Below are 26,945 nucleotides of genomic sequence, written 5' to 3' on the forward strand. Positions count from 1 at the left end.
TGGCACAGTAATTGTGTTTGAATTTTCTTTAATTTTGCAATGTTGCCTTCTAATGCATGTTAGCAATATTATACTGCCAGCTTGGTGCAGCAAAGAGAATAACAAGTTCCAGTTTTTTTTCTCTTTACAGTGCAGAAGGAGGCTTTCTGCAAAAGAACTTCACCTAATCCCATACTCTAGTTGTGGCTTAACCAGAGCTTTATAAAGGTTCAGCATAACTTCTGTGTTTTTGTACCTAACTCCCTTATGTAGTAAGCCCAAGATTCCATGTGCTTTGTTAACTACATGCTCAAAGTGTTCTGCCACCTTCAACAATCTATGCACATGAACCCCCAGGTCCCTATGTCCCTGAACACTTTTTAAAATCTGTATCAATAAGTCAATATTGCCTCTCCCTATCCCTTCTGCCAAAATGCATTATCTCACATTCCTCTGCATTAAAATGTTGCCACTTGTCTGCCCATTCTGCAAACCTATCTATGTCCCGTTACAGTCAATGAGCATCATCCTCACTGATGGCCACTCCTCTGAGTTTGGTATCATCAGCAAATTTTGAAATTTTACTCTGTTTTCCAATATCAAATCATTCATATATAGCAAAAATGCTGTGGGCATGGCAGTGACCCTTGGGGAAATCACAGTCTACCATCCTCCAGTCTGAAAAATAACCATTTACTATGACTTGCTGTTTTCTATCCATAATCCAATTTTTAAATCCAATTTGCCAATAGGAACAGAGGAGCAGTAGGCTATTCAGCCCATCAAGCCTGTTCCACCATTCAATATGATCATGCTGATCATCCACCTCAATGCCTTTTTCCCAGACTATCCGCATATCTCTATCATTGGTATTTAGAAATTTGTCAATCTCTGTTTCCAAAGCCCTCTGGGTTAGAGAATTCCAAAGATTCACAACCCTTCAAGTAAAAAAATTCTCCTCATCTCGGTCCCAAGTGGCTTCCCCTTATTTTGGATTTGTGTCCCCTGGTTCTAGGATCCCCAAACAGGGAAAACATCTTGCCTGCATCTGCCCTATCTACCCCTTTATGTAGTTTGTAGGTTTCAATGAGATCAATGAGATGGATGTCGAGGAATATACAGGGTTTGATAAAGAGAAAAAGGGAGGCTTAAGGCAGGTACCAAGGCCTCAAAACAGCAGAAACCTTAGAGGAGTATAGAATGTGTAAGGAAATTAGGAGAGCTAAAAGGGGGCATGAAAAAACATTGGCAGGTAAAATAAAGGAAAATCCAAAGTTATTTTACAAGTGCATTAACAGTAAGAGGATAACTAGGGAAAGAGTAGGACCCATTAAGGACCGTAGTTGTAATTTATGTGTGGAGCCGGAAGACGTAGGTAGGGTTCTAAATGAATACTTTGTGTCTGTGTTCACAAGTGAGAGGGACGATGTGGGTATGGAAATCAGGCAGAAGGACTGTGATATAATTAAAGAAATTAGCATAGAAAGGGAGGAGGTTCTAAGTGGTCTGGAAGGCTTAAAAGTAGATAAATCTCCAGGCCCGGATGAAATGTATGCCAAGCTGTTGAGTAAGGCAAGGGAGGGGATTAGCAGGGGTGCTGGCAATAATTTTCAATACTTCTCTGTCCACAGTGGAGGTGCCAGAGGACTGGAGGACAGCCAATATGGTACTGTTATTCAAGAAGGGAGGAAGGGATAAACCAGGGAACTACAGGCCAGTCAGTCTAACCTCAGTGGTGGAGAAACTATTGGAAGCAATTCTGAAGGACAGAATTAACCTATACTTGGAGAGGCAAGGATTAATGAAGGACAGTCAGCATGGTTTTGTAAAGGGGAGGTCATGACTGACCAATTTGATTGAGCCTTTCAAAGAGGTGACCAGCTGTCTCGATGAGGGCAATGCATTTGAGTAGTCTACTTGGACTTCAGCAAGGCTTTTGATAAGGTCCTGCATGGGAGACTGATAATGAAGGTAAGAGCCCATGGGATCCAAGGCAATTTGGCAAATTGGGTCCAGAATTGGCCGAGTGGCAGGAAGCAGAGGGTGATGGTTGAGGGGTGTTTTTGTGACTGGATGCCTGTGTCCAGTGGGGTTCCGCAGGGATTGATGTTGGATCCCTTGCTGTTTGTGGTATATATAAACGATTTAGACTTGAAGGTAGGAGGGTTGATCAGTAGGTTTGCAGATGAAACGAAAATTGGTGGGGCGGTAAATAGTGAGGAGGATAGCCTTAAATTACAGGAGGATATAGACGGGCTGGTCAGATGGGCTGATCAGTGGCAAATGGAATTTAATCCGGATAAGTGTGAGGTGATGCACTTGGGCAGGACAAACAAGGCACAGGAATACATGATGAATGATAGGATCCTGGGAAGTACCGAGGATCAGAGGGACCTTGATGTGCATGTCCACCAGTCCCTTAAGGTAGCGGGACAGGTAGATAAGGTGGTGAAGAAGGCATATGGGATACTTGCCTTTATTAGCCAAGGCATAGAATATAAGAGCAGGAAGGTTATCCTGGAACTGTATAAAATGCTGGTTAGGCCACAGCTAGAGTGTTGCATGCAGTTCTGGAATCCGCATTATAGGGAGGATGTGATTGCACTAGAGAGTGCGCAAAGGAGATTTGCCAGGGGCAGGATATTGAGTTTGGCAAGCGGGAGGTGTGACCCACTCACCGATGTAGGATGATGTCGGGCGGAACTCCTGACGTCACCCCGCGTCATTTCAATTTTCAGGTCGGCGGGGGCGCAGCCAAATCAACCTTAAGGTTGGCGGGCAGGCCGGGAGCCCTGGCGGGCTTCAGGAAAAGCATGAAACCTCATCCATGGGTGGGATGATGTTTCATGTAGGTTTTTTAAAATTTAACAAAAGTTTAATTTAAAAGTGATGGACATGTCTCAACTCGTGTGACAGTGTCACATGAGGGGACATGTTAGGGAAATTATATTTTTCTATGTTTCACTTTTTTGAATTTGGCGCCAATCTCCCTAAGGCAGCACTTAGCCTCAGGAGATGAGTGCGCTTTTTCGCGCGCATATGTGAAAGAGTGCACTCTCGGCTTAGGGAATCCCCGCCCCGCCCGCACAGGTAGCACATAGCACTTCCTGGTGGACGTCACACTGGGCGGGCCTTAATTGGTCCGCCCACATAAAATGGCGGTGCGCCCCCAATTGAGGGCACCGATCGGAGGCACGCCCACATATGCCCGCTCCTGAGCTCCCTCCCCCACCTCAATGGGGGGAAAATTCTTCTCCAGGATGTTGCCTGGCCTGGAGAGTTTTAGTTATGAAGAGATATTGGATAGACTGGGGTTATTTTCCCTGGAGCAGGGGAGATTGAGGGGGGACATGATTTAAGTGTATAAAATTATGAGGGGCATAGATAGGTAGACAGGAAGGAACTTTTCCCCTTGGTGGAGGGATCATTAACTAGGGGGCATAGATTTAAGGTAAGGGGCAATGAGGAAGAATTTTTTCACCCAGAGGGCAGTGGGAATCTGGTACTCACTGCCTGAAAGGGTGGTAGAGGCACAAACCCTCATAACATTTAAGAAGTATTTGGATGTGCACTTGCGATGCCATGGCATACAAGGCTATGGGCCTAATGCTGGAAAACTGGATTAGAATAGTCAGGTGATTGTTTGACTGGCACAGACTCGATCGGCCGAAGGGCCTTTTTCTATGCTGTGGACCTCTATGACTTCTCATTCTTCGAAACTCTAAAGAATACAGGCCCAGTTTCCCCAATCCCTCTTCATAGGACAATCCCACCATCCTGGGAACAAGTCTGGTGAACCTTCATTGCGCTCCCTCTATGGCAATAATATCCTTCCTAAGGTAAGGGGACCAAAACTGTACACAGTACTCCAGGTGCATTCTAACCAAGGTATACAATTGAACCAACACTTCACTACTCTTGTACTCAAATCCTCTTGCGATAAAGGTCAACATACCATTAGCCTTCCCAATTACCTGCTGCACCTGCATGTCCGCTTTCAGTGACTCGCTGATGAGGACACCCAGGTCCCTTTGTACATCTCCACTTTCTAATCTCCTTTCGTTTATGAAATACTCTGCATATCTGTTCCTCCTACTAAAGTGGATAGCCTCACATTTTACGACATTATACACTTCATACAAAGCACAAGAGGGAGAGAACAGCAAGACCTCATACAGAGCACGAGGGGGACATTAGCGAGACTTCATAAAGAACGCAAGAGGGAGAGGAGGAGACGATTGGTGAGTGACAGGTAAGTAAATGCTTTATATAAAGTTAAAGGTATGTCAGCGCAGCTTGGTCATGTGGAATGTGCATTTTGCAGGATGCGGGGAAGTCGTGCTGGCACAAAGTCCCCTCGATGACTACTTCTACAGGAAATCACCAGCTGAAGAAACTTGAGCTCCCAGTTGAAGAATTTGAGCTGGGGCTGGAGTCACCATGGTACATCCGCATCCACAAGGCTGAGGATTATGTGGATAGCATGCTTAGTGAGGTGGTCACATTGCAGCTAAGAAGTACAGGCCGAGACGGAATGGGTGACCGCCAGAATATCTGGGAGAAACAGGCAGATAGTGCAGGAATCCCGAGGCTATCTCACCCTCCAACCCCTTTTCCATTTTGGATACTGGTGAGCGAGACGATTCCTCAGAGGACTGTAGCAAGAGCCAAGTTCGTGGCGCCACAGGTGGCTCAGCTGCACAGGAGGGGAGGAGGAAGAGTGGAAGTGCTATAGTGGTAGGGGATTCCACGGTTCGGGGAGCAGACTCACGTTTCTGCAGCTGTAGATGTGACTCCAGGATGGTATGTTGCCTCCCTGGTACCAGGGGCAAGAATGTCACAGAGCGGCTGCAGGACATTCTTTTGGGGGAGGGCGAACAGATAGAGATCATGGTCTGCATTGGGGCCAATGACATAGGCATAGGAAAAGGGATGAGGTCCTGAAAGCAGGTTTTAGGGAGTTAAGAAGGTCATTGAGAAGCATGACATCAAGAGCAGTAATCTCAGAATTACTCCCAGTGCCAAGTGCTAGTGAGCATAAGAATAGGAAGATTGAGCAGTTGAACAGGTGGATTGAGAAATGGAGTAAGAGGGGGGGGGGGGGGGGGGCTTTAGATTTCTGAGGCATTGGAATCAGTTCTGGGGCAGGTAGGACCTGAACAAGAAGAATGGCTTACACCTTAACAGGATTGGAACTAATATCCTCACAGGGACGTTTACTAGTGCTGTTGGGGAGGATTTAAACTAGATTAGCAGGGGGATGGAAACCTGAGGGGAAATGCAAAGAAATTACAGAGAGTTGCAAGAATTATACAGTAATTATAATGGGTGACTTCAATAATCCAAATATAGACTGGGATAGGAATAGTGCAAAGGGACAAGAAGGGCGATATGTCCTGTAGTGTGTTCAAGATAATTTTCTGCAGCAGTATGTTTCCAGTCCAACAGAGACGAGAGGAGAAAAACTGGCAGTGGGAAGTAGAGAAGCATCAACTGATAAGGAGGATATATCCGACAGTAGTATCAAGGTAAATAGATTTTCTGGAGAGGTTGATAGAACTAGAGTAGGCTACAGTAAAGTTATTAAACATGGGGTCAGAGCAAGGGGGAAAGTTAAAGTTAAACGATTAATGTGCATGTGTGTGAATGCACAGAGTATGGCTAATAAGATTGGTGAACTACAGGCACAGGTTAACAAATGGAACTATGATATTATTGCTATAACAGAGACCTGGCTCAAAGAAGGGCAGGACTGAGTGTTAAATATTCCTGGATGCAAAGTATTCAGGAGAGACAGGGAAGGATGAAAAGGGGAGGCAGTGGCAGTATTGATTAAATATGGCATTATGATACTGGAGAGCGAGGATGTTCCAGAGGGGTCAAAGACAGAATCTCTCTGGCTAGAAGGAATGAAAAAGGTGTAACATCGTTGATTGGTGTAGCATAGCAGAAGGGAAGTAGAGAAACAAATTTGCAAAGAAATTACAGAGAGGTGCAAGAATTATACAGTAATTATAATGAGGGACTTCAATTATCCAAATATAGACTGGGATAGGAATAGTGCAAAGGGACAAGAAGGGCGATATGTCGTGGAGTGTGTTCCAGATAATTTTCTGCAGCAGTAGGTTTCCAGTCCAACAAGAGGGCAGGCACTATTAGACCTGGTTCTGGGGAATGAGTTGCCCAAGTGGATCAAATAACAGTGGGAGAGCATTTAGGGGACAGTGACCAATGTATCATAAGTTTAGGTTGGCCATGGAGAAGGACAAGGACCAATCCAGAACAGGGATAATTAATTGGGGGAAAGCCAACTTCAATGGGTTGAGAATACATTTGAGTCGAGTGAGTTGGAATCAAATGTTGGCGGAAAAGACGGAACAATGGGCCACCTTCAAAGAGACAGTATTGCATGCAATGTCAAGGTATATTCCCTTGAAGGGAGAAAGGTAGGACTAATAAATCTAGAACAGCCTGGATGACGAGAGCGATTGAAGATGAAGAGGAAGAAGTACATGTATGACAGATGTCTGGTAGAAAATACAATGGAGAATCAGGCTGAATATAGAAGGACCAGAGGGGAAGTGAAAAAACTAATAAGAAAAGCAAAGCGGGTGCATGAAAAGAGACTGGCAGCTAACATTAAAGGGAATCCCAAGGTCTTCTATAAGCATATAAATAATAAAAGGGTGGTAAAAGAAAGCGTAGGGCCGATTAGAGATAAAAAAGGAGATTTGTATGTGGAGGCAGGAGAAGTAGCAAAGGTATTAAACGAGTACTTTGCATCTGTCTTTACAAAGGAAGATGATGCTACTCAGGCTGAGGTGAGAGAGAAGGTAACTAGTACTCTTGAGGAATTTACAATTGAGAAGGAGGAGATGTTAGAAAGGCTATCTTTATTTAAAATTGATAAGGTACCAGGACTGGATGAGATGCATTCAGGAATACTGAGGGAGGCGAGAGTGGAAATTTCAGAGGCACTGGTGAGAATTTCCCAGTCTTCCTTAGACACAGATGGTGCCAGAGGGCTGGAGAATTGCGAATGTCACACCATTGTTTAAAAAAGGGGTGCAAAGATAAAGCCGGCAACTACAGCCAGCCAACAAGTTATTCTGGAGGGAGAAGTGTGCACGTGTGTGTGAGAGACAGGGTCTTTTGGAGCCTCATGCAAGCATTCTCCTACGCACGTGGATCCTTCCCGTATCACACTCATCTCAATGTCCTGAGCATTTTCAATGCTGCCTGCTGGGGTTCGCTTTCAGTTGACCATCTGAGCTGACCTGCATCTTTGCCCACTCACTGATCACACTCCCATCTCCCATACAGCACCTGATCTCACCCACCATGACTCTCATTTCACTTTCGATTTAGCCAGCATAGTGGTAATACAGCTTTTCTTTCACTCTCCCATCCTTTCCCCTCTCCCAGTCACCCATTTCCTTTCCCCCATCACCTTTGACCTCCCCCAGCATCACCTTCCACCTCCCCTCTGTGACCTATCAGCCTTCAAGCCTTTTCTTTCAGCGATGTCCTGATTAACGTGCACGTTCCCTTCCTCCCCGAAAATCCTACCCCAACCACATTAACCTCCCTGACTTCCTCCTTCCCACCCCCAGGGTGTCTGCGTCCGAGTCCCCACCAACCACCACGCCGTCCCTTCTACTGACACCATCGAACCCTCACCCTCCCACCCTACTAACTCGCTCTGCCCTCAGTCATTCTCATCATTCTCTCATACCACAGTTCGCTCCCCAGGAGGCAGACATGGATTCATCAGAGCCCTCTCTTGCACGTACACCTGTCAGCAGCACCTAGAGGAGAGTGCGAGAGGAGAACCCTGGGACAGGCAGTCAGCAGCACCTAGAGGAGAGTGCGAGAGGAGAACCCTGGGACAGGCAGTCAGCAGCACCTAGAAGAGAGTGCGAGAGGAGGAACAAAAACAGAAAATGCTGGAAAAACTCAGCAGGTCTAACAGCATCTGTAGAGAAAAAAAACAAGAGTTAATGTTTTGACTCTTCTTCAGAGTTCTGCAGCTTAAGGAAGTGCAAGCAGAGAGGAAATGGGTACCCGCCAGACAGAAGGAGGGGACCAGGCAGGTAGTGAGGGAATCCCCCCCGAGTGCATCTTGCTCGCAAACCGTTTTACGGCAATGGAAAACGGTGAGAGTGACAGTTCCTCTGTGGAAGCCAACCAGAGCAAAGGCCATGGCACTGTGATGGCCCAGCTGCTGTGGGCGGGAGAATAAGTGTGGAAGGGCAATAGTGGTAGGGAGTTCGTCAATGAGGGGTGTAGGCAGGCACTTCTGTGGCCTGGGCTAGAGGGCCTGAGCTATGAGGAAAGATTGAATAGGCTGTGGTAGTTTTCCTTGGAGCAATGAAGGTTGAGAGGGGACCTGATAGAGGTGTATAAGATTATGAGGGGCATAGATAGGGTGGATAGGAAGGCACTTTTTCCATTAGTAAAGGGGTCAATAATCAGGGGGAATAGATTTAAGGTAAGAGGTAGAAGGCTAAAAGGGGAGTCGAGGAGAAACTTTTTCACTCAGTGGCGGGAAACTGGAACTCACTGCCTGAAAAGGTGGTTGAGTCAGAAACTCTCGTGACTTTAAGGAGTATTTAGATATTCACTTGTGTTGCCATAACCTCCAGGGATATGGGCCAAGCGCTGGAATGATTAGTGTAGTCAGATCTTTGTTGACCGGCGCGAACATGATGGGCCGAATGGCTTCCTTCTGTGCTGTAAACATCTATGAGTCTAAGAAAAGATAGCTTTTCTAACACCTCCTCCTTGATTATAAATTCTTCTCATGCACCAGTTATCTCCTCTCACCTCAGCCTGGGTAGCATCTTCTTCCTTTGTAAAGTCAGGGGCAAAATACTAGTTTAATACCTCTATTTCTCCTGCTTCCATGTGCAAGTCACCTTTTTTATCCCTAATCAGCCCTACTCTTTCTTTTACCACCCTATTATTGTTTATATGCTTATAGAAGACCTCGGGACTGACTCCCTTTCACATTAGCTGCCAGTCTCTTTTCATGCTCTCCCCTTGCTTCTCTTATTAGCTTTTTCACTTCCCGTCTGGTCCTTTTATATTCAACCTGATTCCCCATTTTATTTTCTAAATGACATCTGTCGTACATGCACTTCTTCCTTTTCATCTTCACCTCTATCTCCCTCTGGATTTATTTGTCCGATCTTTCCCTTTCAATGGAATATACCCTGACATTGCCTGCAATACTTCCACTGCTATATTTTTTAACTCAGACTTCAAGATGGTGACAAAGAGTTTTGAAATATACGTACAACAAATTGGCCAACATTTAAATTTTTAAAAATTTATTGCCATCATTTTAATTAGTATCTTTGAACTTGTGATTCATGCTTTTCATTCCTTCTTCCTACTTGTTCATTTGTTACGTTTTCTACTCTCAGTCTCCACCCTCCCCATGAACCCACTCTCAATTTCCACCCCAGTCCAGGCCCCACTCTCATCCCAGTCTGGCAGCATCGACTCCTGTAGTGGAGGTGGCACCACACCGATGATTCAGGAGGAAAGTGCTCTGGAGGCTTCGCATGGGAGCAGAAGCTATTGGGGGCATAGCCTCTGCATCTCCCAAGCACAGAAAGTCTGTCAGAATGCTGGCGAATTCAAGAGAGAGGAGCTGAGTGACAGCTCCTCTGGGCCAGGTGGGAGACTGAAAAAAAATTAAAATAGTAGAATTTGGTTTTCCAAAAGTCGGAATATTACCAAACGGTAGAAATTTCTCATCCCTGTAAAATACTTTCTTGTCTGAAGTGCTCATTAATCTGTCAAAATAAACAAAGCTAATCAAAAGCCCCTTCAAAACATTAAATCCTATTATATGCTCATAAAGCTAACAAAGCACACAGTCCTCTCCACAGTTGTGTCAACGGCCCCTGCTAAGTTAGATCCATTAGTGGCACCTGGAGCTCAGCCATGCATTCATATGAGATTACATTAAACAGCTGAGGGAGATGGTGGCATTGAGACCCAGGCTAATGTTCTGGGGGCATGGATCGAAATCCCATCATGGCAGCTGGTGGAATTTGAATTCAATTTATGAATCTGGAATATAAAGCTGGTCTCAGTAAAGATGCCCATGAAATTATCAATTGTCGTAAAATCCCATCTGGTTCACTAATGTCCTTTAGGGAAGGAAATCTGTCATCCTTATCTGGTCTGGCCTACATGTGACTCCAAACCCACAGCAATGTGATTGACTCTTAACTGCCCTCTGAAATGACCTAGCAAGGTCAGTTCAAAGGCAATTAGGGATGAACAACAGATGGTGGCCTTGCCAACGCCGCCCACATCCCATGAAAGAATTAAGAAAAAAAAAATGAATGAACAGAGCCCACAGAACTCAATACAATGAATTCTTCGAAGTTGCCTTACCAAATGTCCAGCCATCTGATCTGTTCAAAGGCTCAATGGAGTGTCAAGGTAGACTTGCAACTGTCAGCTTTTTCCTAAATCCGAAGAAGCCTCTGCACTTTAAATCATTGTAATACTCAAACAGTGTCCAGATGACCCATTTAAATATGATATTCAAAACTGCTAAAGGCAAAAGAGGACTATATTCATTGGATAAAGTACTCTAATGCATGTGAAGACTTGCACAATGCTGGTCAATTTAATAGTCATTTACCCTTTAAGGACAGAGTCCTATGATCAATCACTGACTTTTTAACTTTAACTTATCATACATCATTACGTTATGATATTTAAGGTTGGCAAGAGCTTTTAAACTTACCTGTCCAAGGATTCCTGACTCCACAGCAGGCGTCCTCCAAGATTAACAAATTGACTTCCCACAACTTTCAGGAAACCCACCCACCTTGAAAAAGTACCGGTCAGTGTCAGGGACATCAGATTTGCAACAGGCATTTAAATGGTGACACCAATGTCACTTTATAGGAGTGCCACATTTCCCGCCCTGGGGAATGTGGTGTCTGTTGGGAATTGGCAAGTAACTTTAAAATTGCGGCCCCACATGCCTACACTTTGGGCATCCTGACGTGGATTCACTCAGCATCAGGAGGAGAAAATTCAACTCATGGCCTCTACTATGCCATTGCCCTGATAGAGCAGCTGATTCTGCATGTGTAGATGACGGGCTCTAAATTGGTTCCAATGTGATTCGAAGGATGCATGTGCAGCAGATGTATGCAAATCCTGGGGTGACCCAAAGGACAGTTTGGCATCACTTCTTTTCTGAGGCAGTTCCTCAGGATTGAGGATGGCACCACTAACCCAATATCCAAAAGTAAAAGTGCTTTAACAGTATGAAACTTGCGAAGTGCCTGCTTTCATTGGATGCTTACCCTGCAATATTCATCAATGGGCTTCAGTCTCTTCATGGCCACATCCCTGACATGACTTCTTCTGAATAGGATTTTGCCTGAAACCAAAGCAAATGAATGACTATTATGTCAACTAATAAACTCAACAACCAACCATCGGCAAAGGCCTGGAACCACAGTACTTGAATTGCTCAAAATCCAGTAAAACAAATACGTAATGATGTGATGTGGAAAATACAGATTCCTGCAAATTTTAAACCAATATTTTGACCACAATAATTAAAACCAAGTTTTCAAACCCTGTAGCTTAGAGGTGGATTTTATGGGGGGGTGCAGATTACCTGCCCTCGCCCCTGCCCCAAACTAAAAGTCATTTGGCACCTTGCCAATCAGAAATCCAGCTGTCCCTCAGTGATATTATGCTGGGGCAGCCTTAATTGGGTCAGAGTGGGACTTCCATCCACCAACTCTGTTTCTAATAAGCTAGAACATAGCCTTACCTGGCAACTATGCACTTATAAGCCTGAATTTATCAAATTAATGGTGTCAACAGTCAAAAAACAACATGAGAGAAGACCTATATGACAATAACCTGATAAAAGAAAAACAAGGCTTCTAAAGGAGATAGATCTTGCCTGACCAAACGTACAAGTTTTGAGGGCAAAATACCCCAGAGAGAGGAAAGCCAGATCATACGACTTTTAAAAGGGCTTTGATAAAAGTACAAGACCGATTGCTCTACAATCTATGGCCATCGCTAATTTAAGGTGGACAAATGGTCATTTGGTAGTACCGAATGAGTATTGCTGAAAAAAGACAATTTGTCGAAACTTTGAGTTGCACTCATCAGGACAATCACAAGAACACCAATGTCAGGGGAAGCAACAACACTAAACAAAATAAGTGATAGCCATTCACTGGTTTATTCCTCAGGGCAATGACTTAACCAATCAGAGTCAAGCTGCCTGGTTTAAATTTCGAACAATGCTTGGCAGTTAACTGTCAGTCACCATTAACTAGTGCATTCTCCCTGGCAACGCCTCTACCAGAGTCCACTTACTAAACAATCAGCACTCTCTTCTCATACAGTATAAAGTTGTTGCTTCCCTTGACATTGGTGTTCTTGCGAGTGTCCTGATGAGTGCAAGACAAAAAGCTTTGACAAAATGTTTTTTTTCAGCAATACTCAATTAAAGCTAGGTTAGGAAGGTAGATTAGTAACTGGTCAAAGGGAAAAAGCAGAGAGTAGTGATAAAAGGAGCTAGGTTAAAATGAAGTGAAGTGTTAAGTGGGATCCAAAAGACCTTTGTTGAAACATTTCGATTCCTGGATATATAAATGACCTGTGATCACAGTCTCAGTATGAGAGAAGAAAGTTATAGAGTCAGAAGATGCAGCTAAGATTTTACAAAGACAGTGTTACAAATAGGTTGACTGATGTCCAATGAAGTCCAACATGAACAAATACAATTTATATGTTACTGTTGAACAAATACAAGGAAATAATGGTGTGAGGCATGTGTACCCCATGGATCCGGTAAAACTTTCTCAGAAGCAGGATGCAAAAGACACAGAAGTGTTAACTGATTCTTTGCTGAGTGCCCACAGACAACAAAAAAAGATGTTGGTCTACAGTTTTATATCAACAAATCAATTGAGTTCAAATTTCCAGAAGCCATGCTGTAATTGCAACTTGGGGCTTTTGAATATTACCCTATAGTCAACTTCTGGCTGGAAATCAAAACTCGATAAATTGAGGCTTGCAACTTGCTGCATTGTAAATGTTTAGGAAAAAATATTCTGGTACATTAACTGACTGCACCTTGGCTAATTCCTGAATTGTAAAGCAATCCCTCAATTCCACCAAACATTGTCATTGTGTGTAACACATTCATGGTATCAAATGACAGGCTACAAAAGAATATGGAAAATATTCAAAGATGACCCAGTACAAAACGCACTCACAATTGAGTAACAATCATGGAATATTTCCAGTATTGTAAACTTGTTCAACTTTTAATCTAGGTTACTGTAATTATACCAAAATAAACCAGCAAAGAGACAGTCACTAACTAAGTAGGCAAGAAAGGCCCATTGCATCACTATGAAGAAACAAGCCATGACCCTGAGGCTCCTCAATACTGTTTGTAAAACAAGTTATTACTGTGAGATTATACCAAGAAATGCAAAAGTACTTCAGTGATTTAGAGGGAATGAAAACTACACAGGGAATTCATTAGAACAAGTTCTCAAAATTGCCCTAACTTTAAATCAAGACAGCTTCAGACAACATGCTGTAAGAAATCAATAATATTCTGACTCATCACAAAGTTAGCACTAAAACAAGTACAGAAAAACTACATGAATTAAAAAAGGGTTTATGAAAGTAACCTAGTTGTGATTGACAGGAGGTTTTGGTCCAAATCTTCCAATTAGGGTCAGAACCCCTTTTCTGACCCTGATCAGGAAGAAGAATACCCACTTACCATCCTCCGATTTTTCTGGGCAACCTTTCGATGGAGGATTCTTCCAAAATCACTCCACACAGGAAACCTTGGAGACATCAGCAAAGGGAATCTGTGCAGGAGCCACATCCCCTTTTTACGGCACTAGCTGCTGTATTCTGCTAAGAGTTTAAATGTCCCCAAAGTTTCTTTGAAAAGCTTCCTGGGTAACAATTCAGGTACGTAAGTTGGATCCATCTGAAAAGCCCGATTCTAACTCAGAGTTGGAGAGTTTTTTTTTGGAGGGTTCCTGAGAGCAGGAGAATTGCCCATCAGAAGTTCAAGCTTCCCAGACAATTCCCATGGAGTCAGTGCATTGGGCCTTCCAAGGGGTCTTGTAGTACATCTTTGGGGGCAGGGCGGGGGGAGTGTGGCTCCCACAACACTAAAGAAGCTCAACACCATCCAGGACAAAGCAGCCCGCATTATTGACACCTCATCCACAAGCATTCACTTCCTCCACCACTAATGCAAAGTGACAGCAGCATGTACCATCTACTGCAGGAACTCACCAAGGCTCCTTAGACAGCACCTTCCAAACCCACAACCATTACCATCTAGAAGGACAAGGGCAGCAGATAGATGGGAACACCACCACCAGGAAGTTCCCCTTCAAGCCACTCACTATCCTGACTTGGAAATACATCGCCGTTCCTTCAGTGTTGCTGGGTCAAAGTCCTGTAACTCCCTCCCTAACAGCACTGTGGGTGTACTTACACCACATGGACTGCAGCGGTTCAAAAAGGCAGCCCACCACCACCTTCTCAAGGGCAATTAGGGATGGGCAATAAATGCTGGCCCAGCCAGCAACGCCCACATCCCATGAATGAATATTTTAAAAATTTGGTCTCTGTCAATCCGGAGACCGGAAGATCTGGGCCATTAATTTAGGTCAACTAGCCCGATTTGAACACAAGTTCAAACTCTACAAACAGAACTGTTAGATTAAAGGAACTTTGTGGAATTCAAAAATAGAGCATTCTGTTGTGACGTGTTGAGTCACCACCTTCAGAATATTGAAGTAATCTGTGGAGAACCACAGGGTTTGAAAACTAACCAAGGGAACATTTCAGAACACAGTTGAAAATAAACCAATTGCCCCCTCCCCCATCCATAGCAGAGAATGTGGAGTGTATAAGGAACTGAGAGAGGCTGGAAGAATCTGAGAAACCACAGGCATCTGTACAGTCAGGATATTTGAATACAGTCTAATTGTTACTTTGGATGAATAAGTGCAGATGAAGCTTTTTTTTCTTTATGGGCATATAATTTTTATTTTAATTCATAGGATGTAGACACCGCTGGCAAGGCCAAAATTTATTGACCATCTCTAATTGCCCTGGAGAAAGTGGTGATTAGCCATCTGCTTCAACCTTGTAGTCTGAACAGTGAAGGTGCATCCACAGGGCCGTTACGTAGGAAGTTCCAAGGTTTTGACCCAGCGACAATATATTTACAAGTCAGGATGGTGTGTGACTTGAAGGGGAACTTGCAGATGGTGGTGGGCCTACACATCTGCTCTCCTTGTTCTTCTAGGTGGTGTAGGTTGTGGGTTCGGAAGATGCTGTCGAAGAAGACTGGACGTGTTGCTGCAACGCCTCTTGTAGATGTTATAGACTGCTGTCACTGTGCACCAGTGATGGAGAGATTGATTCTTTAAGGTGGCAGTCACTCTCACCTCAACTCAGGAATTCAGCTCTTTCAGCCATGTTTGGAACAAGGCTGCATTGATTGGGGTCCAGAAATTGGATTTGTCCTGCTTTTTGTGAACAGGACATACCAGCCAAATTTTCCATTTTATCAGGTGGGTGCCAGTGTTGTAGGTGCATTTAAACAGCTTGGCTAGAGGTGTGGCTAGATCTGAAACACAAATCTTCCATGCTATAGCTCCAATGTCGTTGGGGCATTCAGTCTTTGCTGTGTCTATTGCACTCAGCCATTTCTTGATATCACATGTTGAGTGAATCAAATTAACTGAAGCCTTGCAGCCATGATGATGAGGAACTTGGGCCGAGATGGATCAGCCTCTTTGCACTTCTGGCTGAAGATGGTTCCAAACACTTCAGCCTCATCTCTTGCACTATGGGGAGACGGTGGCGTAGAGTCACTGGACGAGTAATCCAAAGGCCTAGGCTAATGCCCTGGGGACACGGGTTCGAATCCCACCATGGCAGCTGATGGAATCTGAACTCAATTAATTTTTTAAAAATCTGGAATACAAAGCTAGTCTGTGAAACTATGATTGATTGTCGTAAAAACCATTTGGTTCACTAATGCCCTTCAGAGAAGGAAATCTGCCATTCTTACCCAGTTTGACCTACATGTGACTCCAGACCCACAATGCGGCTGACTCTTAAATGCCCTCTGAAGCAAGCTACTCAGCTCAAAGGCAATAAGCTCGCCTCGCCTGAGACGTCCACATCCCATGAAGGAATTAAAAAAACTCACATGCTGGGCTCTGCCATCACTAAGGGGATCTCCATGGAGCCGCGTCCTCCTGTAATTCTCTGATTTCCCACCAGCATTAAGGACTGGATGTGGCAAATCTGCAAAGCTTAATTCTGACTATGGTATGTTACTTCTGCTGTTTAGCATACATCTAATCCTATGCTGTAGCGTCACCAGATTGGCAACTCATAGATAGTTAGCAACGAGCCCTGTGCTGCTCCCAGCATACTCTTCTACATTCTGCACTGAACATGGGTTGGTAGGGGGTGGATATGCCAGACCTCAAGGTTACAGATTGTGGTGGGATCTTCTGCTGCCGATGGCCCACAGTGGCTCATGGACACCCAGTTTTGAACTACTATACTGTATTGCTGAAAAAAAAGAGACATGCTGTCAAAGCTTTTTGTCTTGCACTCATCAGGACAGACGCAAGAATGCTAAATTTCAAAGGGAGCAACAATTTACTGGTAGGCTGTTCTGATTGGTTCAGGTATTGTCATGGAGAATGTACCAACGAACTATTGTCCCTCAAGCTTTTGTTTAACTCAAATAAAGGGCTCAATGTCTGGGGACATGTTCCTTTTGCCTGCAGAGGACAGGTCCCTGCATATGAATATGTGTAACTTCTAGCCAGTGTAAATGAATCAAATTGGAGCTCAGACAACCTTAAATTGGTTGTTACTGTAATTCTTAGTACACTCGGGATTGTTCAACAAGTACTGTCCAATCGTGGAATCACATTTAACGTTAAATGCTACGTTCTGAGCTTTGCAAGCACAGCTGGTTGAGTATGGTCAGTACTCTATCTGTTGTGAACAGCTGAAGGGACATGTTGTTTGATATGATCCGCCAATCATTGGGATGTACAGCTTACGTTCTTGGCATCACTCTGGCACTGAAATTCATACATCACGTTGCTTATTTGTGTGCTAGGCAGAACGTCTTCTTGGCTCAACGGCAGTATCGTGTTAGTGAAAAATACCACTCATGTTGCTACTGCATAAAAGCAGCATGAAATGGCTAGCTTCAATGGCTTGCCTTATCGAAAATCTTGTAAAAAGGATCTAAGCCATTTGCTCACTGTGCAAGCTTGATGCCAAAATAGGGCGTGTCAAAGCTATCCTGCAGGTAATGGCTACCCCGATCAGATCATTGCTTACTCTGTATTATGCATGCTCGCTGTGTATTGTGCATACTCATGAGTGGGCCTAAGTCCACCACTTTCAGACATTAGAAGTGCTCAGTCTACCTCAAATTACCCTGAGCAACAGTGTTTCACACTGATGCTAAGCAACACAAGTGGCATTTTCTACTAACTGGATACTGCCGTTAAACTATAAAGACGTTCTGCCTACCACACAAATGAGTAATGTGATACATGAAATTTCAGTGCTAGTGCAATGCCAGGCATGTAGGCTGTCCCACCGAATGATGGACCATATCAAACAGCATGTTCCTTCAGCTGTTCTCAATAGGCAGAATACTGACCGTACTCAACCAACCCAGGCTTGCAAAACTCAGTACACAGTGTCTAATATTAGGTGTGATTCTGCAATTGTACAGCACTTGCTGAACAATCCCATGTGTGCTAAGAATTACACGAACAAGCAACTTAAAATTCATTCAGGCTCACAATGTGGCTTAATTATACTTGCTAGAAGTTACATATATTCATATGCAGAGACCTGTCCTCTGCAGGCAGAAGGAACATGTCCAGGCATTGTGCCTTTTCTGAATTAGCAAAAGATTGTGGGACGATAGTTCCTTGTTGCATTCTCTATGGCAATGCTTTGATCAGCGTTGATTTGAGAACCAATCAGCACCTTTTTCTCATGAATATAAATTGTTGCTTCCTTTGAAATTTGGCATTCTTGCATCTGCCTTGAAGAGTGCATGTCTCTTTTTTTCAACAATACCCTAGTCCTATAATACCAAGCGACTGTTTACTACATCTGTTCTGAATCTATCCCATTTAGCATTTCAATAGTGCCAAGCAACGGAGTGTGTCTTCAGTGTGTAGATAGGACTTCATCTCCACAAGGACTGTGCACTGGTCACTCCTATTAATAGTCACAAACAGATACATCTGCAACAGGTAGTTTGATGAGGATGAGGACAAGTAAGTTTTCCCCTCATCTTGGTTCTCTTGCAGGGCAAGTCTGGCAGCTAAGTCCTTGAGGACTCATTCAGTTCAGTCAGTAGTCATGCTGTCAAGCCACTCTTGGTGATGGACATTGAGGTTCCTCACCCAGGATACATTCTGTGCCCTTGCTGTCTTCAGTGCTTCTCTCAAGCAGTGTTGAACATGGAGAAGTGCTGATTCATCAGCTGACAGTGGGTGGTCGGTAGTAATTAGCAAGAGGTTTCCTGGCCCATGTTTGGTGGGATTCCAGGGTCAATATTGAGGACTCCCACTGCCATTTCCTCTAATTGTATATCACTATTCCTTAGCCTCTGCTGGATGGTGGAGGAGTCAGGGACTTTGTTTGAAAGGTACATTAGTAAACCAGGTAGGTTTTTATGGCAATCTGGCAGTTTCCTGGTTGCTATTGCTGATGATTATTGCAGATATATTTGATTAACTGAATTTAAATTTCCCATCTTGTGTGGTAAGATTTGAACTCAAGTCTCTATATCATTAGTTCAGGCTGCTGGATTACTAATCCAGTAATAATTATCATGCTGCGGTGGTGCATTAGTTCACTCAGAGTCCGAGTTGCTGTGGCAAAATGCACTTTTGCATACATGTTGTAGTCTGGAGCTATGGATAGTGATAGTAGAGGCTTCAACTTTCTTTCCATCACATGACTGACCATTGACACGTGTTGAAAGGATTTGCAGGTTGATAATCAACCTGTTTGATCACATTTTAAACATACTTTCCTTAGCCATCAAATCCTGGGGTGGGACTCAAACCCAGAGCCTCTGACTCAGAGGCAGAGATGCTATCCACTGTGCCACAAGACCTCCAACCAACATAATTATTATGCTACCATTTAAATACAGTTCTTATTGCTATAGCAATACCAAAAACCAATGAGTATTGTGAGGTCGCAGTGTGGTGAGGATATTTATCACTCTAGTAAAGCATCTGTAACACTGAACATCCATGTCAAACACTGGACAACCATCAGGTATCTTCTATTGATACTTATGGCAGAGGGTGGCAACCCAGGGGAGGGAGAAAAACAGTATTTAAAATGCTGGCAACCAATTGTTGAATCCATGAGATATCAAGGACAGAAAAGCCAGTGCCCAAAAGTGAAGTTGAGCAGTATCACTCCAGCAAACTATGAGATGATTAATCTAGAGGACCACTCTGGCAGACAGGGGAGCATTTGACTCAAACAGCCAGAAGCCTGCAGAAGAAAGTGAGTGACCTGGAGCTCTGTACTAGGGAAGGAAACAACAAGAATCAGAGACAAAAGCAAAAAGAATCAGAGACTTGGTTCACTGATATAGACTGGGGTAGAGGGGTAAATTTACATGGTGCAGATTGTGCTAAAGGGACAAAAAGGGAAAGGGAAGAAGAGTGGCTAAGTACCTTAAAATTAGATCAGGTGGAGTGACAAAAAGCTGCAAATGCAGGAGTCTATAATAGAGCAGTAAGTGAGGCAGATGATATCTATAAAGTGTTTTATGTTCAAATCAGGAAAAGACAGGTTAATACTGAGTGATGAGCGATTTAAATTTGTCTGAGATTAATTGTTTCTCATTCTCACTAATGTTCCAAAGAACTTAACAAGGATAACGTATTTATATAGTGCATTTATTGTAGAAAAACATCCCAAAATGCATCACAGAGGCATAAGCAAACAATGCTGATGGAGCAAAATGCGGCACTACCCAGTCTTGAATGAAACAAATTTATTCCACCAAAACATTAGGAAAGCTGAAGCCATTGTGTTCAGCCACCACCAACTCTGCACCCTTTCCACAAACTCCTTTTCCTTCCTTTGCCTCAGGCTGAACCAGATTGTTCACAACCTCAGCATCCTATTTGACCATGAGCTGAATTTTAGATTCCATATCTTACCTAACACAAAAACTATCTGCTTCCACATCCAACCTGCCTTAGACCATCGACCACCGAAATCCATATCCATGCCATTGTTACCTCCAGGCTCCACTTATTTCAATAGTTTCTTGACCAGCTTCTCATCATCTACCCTCTATTAACGTCAGCCCATTGGAAACTGTCTTGTACATGTTCTACCTGCATGCTCATTGTCCCTGCCCTTTCCGACTTACATTGGCACCCAGTCCCCAAACACAAGTTTAAAATTCTCTCCCGTGTTATAATCCTTTCATAGCCCCACCCTTATACTGAGCTCTTCAATCACTCAGGTCTCCTCCCTACCATTAATAGCTTTCAGCTGCTTTAGTTGCCTAGGTTCCCACTCTGGAACTCATGCCCTAAACCCCTTCACATTCCTCTTCCCCCTTGAACGCCTTCTATACAACCCACTTCTTTCACCAATCTTTTGGTTATCCCTCCTAATATCCCCTTCTTGAAATGCTTTGAGATGTTTTTCTAAATTGAAGGTTTTTCATAAATGAAAGATTTTGTCAAGTTAAACACAGACAGATGGCACCAGATGGAACCCTCATGATTATATATTTGGGCCAATGTGGATTCTCACTCTATTCAGAGCAAACAATAAAATCAGAGTATAGAAATGTAGTAGTAGGGGAACAGCTAGAACCTATTTTTAAGGATCTGTTAACAAAGCACTTGGAAAATCATGTGATTAGGCAGTCAACATGGTTTTATGAAAGGGAATTCATGTTTGACAAATCATGATTTGAGCCAATTATTCTATCCCTATCATCACGACCTGAAACATTATCTATGTCTCTTCACAAATGCTGCCTCATCTGCTGAGTATTTCCAGCATTTTTTGCTTTTATTTCAGATTTCCAGCATCCACAGTATTTTGCTTTTATATTCTATCCTTGGATTTAGGCAAGGCCTAAATTTAGATTCTGGAAAAGTCCCGGAGGACTGGAGAACGGTCAATGTAAAACACTTATTCAAAAAGGGAGGGAGACAAAAAACAGGTAACTATAGGCCAGTTAACATCTGTCATTGGGAAAATGTCGGAGTCTATTATAAAGGATGTAATAGCAGAGCATTTAGAAATGCATAATCTAATCAAGCAGAGTCAGAATGGCTTCATGAAGGGAAAATCATGCCTAACAAATTTATTAGAATTCTTTGAGGAGGTAACAAGCAGGATAGATAAAGGGGAACCAGTAGACATAATATATTTGGATTTCCAAAAGGTGTTCGATAAGGTACCGCACGTCAGGCTACTTAATAAGATGAGAGCCCATGGTGTTGGGGTAGTATATTAGAATGGTAGAGGATTGGCTAACTAATTAGCTAACACAAGTTCAAGGTGAGGGGCCGGAGGTTTAGGAGGGGATGTGAGGAAAAACTTTTTTGCCAGGGGGTGGTGATGGTCTGGAATGTGCTGCCTGGGAGGGTGGTGGAGGCGGGTTGCCTCACATCCTTTAAAAAGTACCTGGATGAGCACTTGGCACGTCATAACATTCAAGGCTATGGGCTAAGTGCTGGTGAATGGGATTAAGTAGGTAAGTCAGGTGTTTCTCACGTGTTGGTGCAGACTCGATGGGCCGCAGGGCCTCTTCTACACTGTGAGATTCTGTGATTCTGTGAATAGAAGACAGAGTTGGGATAAAGGGAGCATTTTCAGGATGGCAACCTGTAACTAGTGGAGTGCCACAGGGATCAGTCCTGGGGCCACAATTGTTTACAATGTATATATTAATGACTTGGATGAGGGAAGTGAATGTTCTATCGCCAAGTTTGCGGATGACACAAAAATAGGTGGGAAGGCAAGTGGTGAGGATGACACAAGGAGTCTACAGAGGGATATAGACAGGTTAAGTGGGTGGGCAAAAACTTGGCAGATAGAATATAATGTGGGAAAATGTGAGGTTATGCACTTTGGCAAGAAGAATAGAGGAGCTGAATATCATTTAAATGGAGAAAGACTGCAGAAGGCTGCAGCACAGAGGGATTTGGAGTCCTTGTGCATGAATCCCAAAAAGCTAGCATACAAGTTCAGCAGGTAATAGGCAAGGCAAATAGAATGTTGGTCTTCATTTCAAAGGGAATGGAGTAGAAAAATACAGAAGTCTTGCTAAAATTATACAAGGCACTAGTTAGACCACACCTAGAATATGGTGAACAATTTTGGTCCCCTTATCTAAGGAAAGGTATACTGGTATTGGAGACAGTCCAGAGAAGGTTCACTCGGTTGATCCCAGCTATGGAGGGATTTTCTTATGAGGAGAGGTTGAGTAGATTGGGCCTGTACTTATTGGAATTTAGAAGAATGATGGGCAACCTTATTGAAACATTTAAGATTCTTAGGGGGCTTGACAGGGTAGATGCTGAGAGGTTGTTTCCCCTTGTGGGAGAGTCTAGGACCAGAGGGCATAATCTCAGAGTAAGGGTTCACCCATTTAAAACCCAAGATGAGGAGGAATTTCTTCTCTCAGAGGGCAGTCAATCTGTGGAATTCTACAGCAGAGAGCTGTAGAAGCTGGGTCGTTAAGTATATTCAAGGTTGAGATAGACAGATTTTTAATCAGTAAGGGAATCAAGGATTATGGGGGAAAGGCAGGAAAGTGGAGTTGAGGATTATCAGATCAGCCATGATCTCACTGAATGGCGGAGCAGATTCGATGGGCCGAATGGCTTACTTCTGCTCCTACGTCTTATGGTCTTAGGCTGCGCTCCAGTAAGAAACATGCAGCTGCTGCCCAGTGCAACATATTAAATTCATTTCAGCCTGTGCCAGAGTGATTTCAATTCCTTTCCTGTAACTATAGTTCTTACATTTCACAAGCGATCATGCTTTATCTCCAGCTGAAGGCAATGAACAAGTTCTTTTATCGGTTTTCAGTTAATCGTGCAGTTCTAAAGTACTTTTTGAAATGTTCCCCACACACCCAACATGGGTGTCTTACCAGTGGAAGTCAAAAACTGAAGTACTGTCCATCACAACTCTCAACAAAGCCCTGTGTAGACCAGGCACACTGCTCCACCAGGTTACCATATTTTCCAGTCACAGAAGAAAGCCAGTTACAGCCACTGGGAAAAAGTAAATTAAACACCTGCTAGTCCTTGACTGACGATAAACAATAAGAACTACAACATGATCAATAACTCATTGTTTTTCAATGAAATGACTCACTACACGTACTGCCACTTAGAAACAGTTGAAAACTACATGCATAAAGTTGTCAGTATAACTCCGTTGGTAGCAACGCATCTTTGGATAAGAAGGTTGTGTGTTCATGGCCCATTCCAAGATTTTAGCACAAAATACCATTCTAGTTCAGTTTTGAAGGAATGCTGCATCATTGCAAGTACCAACCTGCAGGTTGATGGAACATTCTCAAAAGGAAGAAATTCCCCCAAATGCTTTCGCTAATATTTCTCCCTTATCCAAGATTATTCAGAATAGATCTCATTACTGTTACTTGCCTTCATATCAGTCACTACATTTCAAGTAATTTATTGTTTATAATGAGATGTAAGAGATGCACAGATGCTACAGAAACACAAGTCTTATTTTAACAACACCCATGGGTTTGACATTATCCTAGCACAAATTCCAAACTTAGGTTATCTTAAAGGACATTAAAGGGTAACGATAGTGATTTTTTTTTAAAAAAACAGAACCAGCAATTTTTTTGAAGGTTTATTGGAACAAATGGTTAACGTTTCCACCCTGTAGCTATAGTAATATTTTTTCTGTCACTTGGAATCCGCCTTCTGAGAAAAAGCCAAGCTCAGCACTTCACCAGGAAATGGAGGTAATGCAGTGTCCCGGCCTCTCAATTCATTTTCATGGCTTCTCACTCAATACTCCCCACCTCTTCCCAGTTCATTTCCTGAGGAGGTACTGGCTCTCACAAATCCATTCTTAACATTTCAGCTCAGCAAGGCTCGCCTGCTACTTCCCACCATTAATGTTTCCTTCCTCCTGTCATCCTCCATTGACTTCAAGTTCAGAAATTGTTAAGGAATAAAAAAAAAGTTCTACAAGTCAGGCTATTTTTACAGAATAATCAGCTTGGCTGAGTATTTGTGAATGAACTTACATTGACAGAGTCACTATAATGTCCCATATCCTGCAGCTACAGAATGTCCAGTGCCACATTCAATCACTCATTCCCATTTATTGACAAAGGTTTATTCTGACGAAATAAATAAGCAAATGCCCACCACCTAAATGGGAGTGAGTTTGTACCTTGCCCAGGATTCTTAAGTGCCATTTTTCTGTGTAGCACTGATTAGACACTTTCTTTTGGGAAACTGGAAAAAAATACACCATTTTAAAGAACTTGCACTCTTGTATAGCTCCCCAGCTCTTAGACTCAAATTAGTACAGTACAAAAGTAAGCCATTCAGCACAACAAGGTGCGTGCTGGCTCTTTCAAAGAACAATTCAGTTAGTCCTACTGCTCCACTATTTCCTTATATCCCTGCAATTATTTCCCTTTCAAGTTTTTTATCTAATCCCTTACCGAAAGCTACTATTGAACCTGTATCCACCACCCAACGGGTAGTGCATTCTAAATCTAAATTATGCATTCCATAAGAAGGTTTTCCTCATGTCTATGGCGTATGATACTTTTATATTCACCTGAACAGATAAACAGACTGAGCTTTAACATCTGAACAGGCATATCAGATTGCATCATGGGATTACCCAGGCTTGGCCAAGTTGCAGATATAAATTTTAAAAGTGCCTACAATAAAAAAAACTAGAATGAATATGACCTTGAATGACTAGTGAATGGGTCAGTCCATGACAAAGCTAAAGGAATATGACCTCTGGGTCAGGATAAATAAATTGATCAATGGTCTATGAGATATACTGTTATAAACTGATAACTTGACCTAAGGATCAAGACATGCAGGTGACAAGGCACAGCAATGAAACATCAGGATAGATAAGCAAAGCCCATGTTTTGGAACATCGTTTGTGCTAACAGTCAGGTCATTCCGTGATTGTTTTACAAATTCCTCTGTAACTGCGAAGGTGATGAAAGTAATTCCGTCTTTATGTAAAAACGTAAACTTGTTTATAATTGAGGATGTAATGAATTAGATGTACAAAATAAGAACGTTGAGAGTTAATGGTGACTGTCCCAAAGATAGTATAAATAATCATCAGAAGCTGTGTAACTTCGAATTGCCTCTTAGAGCAGCTGAGAGCATTTCTATTTGCGTACTTGTAATGAATAAACTGCTAAATTGCTGCTTAATTCGCCTACAGTTGACTCTGTGTCGAGTGTCTTTAGGTAACCCACACACGTCATCCAAAAGGCTGAACCTCAGACTACAACACTCTCAGTGCTGCTCTGCAGTGTTAGTTGGACTGCATGCTCAAGTCCTTGGAGTGGGCCTTGGTGAATACAAGGTCCAACCCAAGGGCAACTGAGTAATGCTTGAATTTGATTATGTGAAAGTCACTTTGTGATAGACAAGTCAGTACCAAGAAAAATAAGGGAGCACTTGAGGGCCATCCCATTCCTAGATTTTACTTGTTGACCATATTCACAGTAAAATCATATCAAAGCCAGATATCTGATCACGAGCAGAAAACGGCACTTCTACAGACTGAAAATATATTACATGGAACTATGGGACAGGAAAGGCCATTCATTCTGCCCAGCAGATGCACATCAGTATTTGTAGTCCACACAAGCCTCCTCCCGCTTTACTCTATCTTACCATATACTTCTAATCCTTTCTCCCTCAGGTATTTATCTAGTTTCCCCTTAAATGCCACTGTGGTAATGTTAACTACTCCTTCTGGTAGTGAGCTCCAAATTCCAGCCATTCTCTGGCAGGAGAATGGCACTAAGTGAATTTCTCATTCAGAGAGGCGGTACAGATGCAATGGGCCGAATAGCCTCCCTTCTCCACTACACAAATTGTGTGATTATATTTACGGCCCCCAATTTTGTACTTTTCCATAAGTGGAAACATCATCTGGTCACCTCAGACTTTCCTTCTCTGGAGAAGAGTTCCAAGGCTGTTCTGTGTTTCTAGATAATTCTACCCTCTCAGTTCACTTATAGAATCATAGTATGGTCACAGCACAGGAGAGCGACATTTGGTCTATCATGATGTATGTGAATGGACGTAGTATAGTAAATAAGATTGGGGAGTAACAGGCACAGATTGCCATGTGGAAATATGATGTTATGGCGATAACAGAGACCTGGCTCAAGAAAGGGCAGAACTGGGTGTTAAATATTCCTGGGTACAAGGTGTTCAGAAAAAATAGGAAAGGAAGGAAAGGAAGAGGGGTGGTGGTATTGGTTAAGGAGAGTCCTGCAGTGCTGGAGAAAGAGAATGTCCCAAAGGGTTCAAGGACAGAATCAATTTTGCTTGAGCTAAGCAACAAAAAGGGTGCAATTACATTGCTTGGTGTAGTCTATAGACTGCCAATTAGTGAGGAGGACGCAGAAGGACAAATCTGCAGGGAAATTACAAAGAGATGCAAGCAAGTAGTTATAATGGGGGACTTTAATTACCCAAATGTAGACTAGGACAGTGGTGGCGTAAAGGGTGGAGAGGGACATAAGTTCCTAGATTGTGTTCAGGAAAATATTCTACAGCAGTATGTGTCCAATCCAA

The 26,945-nt window shown here is 43.1% G+C and overlaps 1 protein-coding gene across 1 annotated transcript in view; it reads right to left on the reverse strand.

Annotated features, from left to right (window-relative positions):
• The window catches only part of sh3pxd2aa (SH3 and PX domains 2Aa), a 507,011-nt gene that overhangs the window by 339,488 nt on the left and 140,578 nt on the right, over positions 1 to 26,945 (reverse strand). Inside the window, exon 4 of the mRNA XM_078564963.1 lies at positions 11,322 to 11,398. Coding sequence (XP_078421089.1) covers positions 11,322 to 11,398 — 77 coding nt within the window. The remainder of the gene's footprint in view (positions 1 to 11,321; positions 11,399 to 26,945) is intronic.

Source organism: Cetorhinus maximus, chromosome 20, assembly GCF_964194155.1.
Source record: "Cetorhinus maximus chromosome 20, sCetMax3.hap1.1, whole genome shotgun sequence".
Taxonomy (NCBI): domain Eukaryota; kingdom Metazoa; phylum Chordata; class Chondrichthyes; order Lamniformes; family Cetorhinidae; genus Cetorhinus; species Cetorhinus maximus.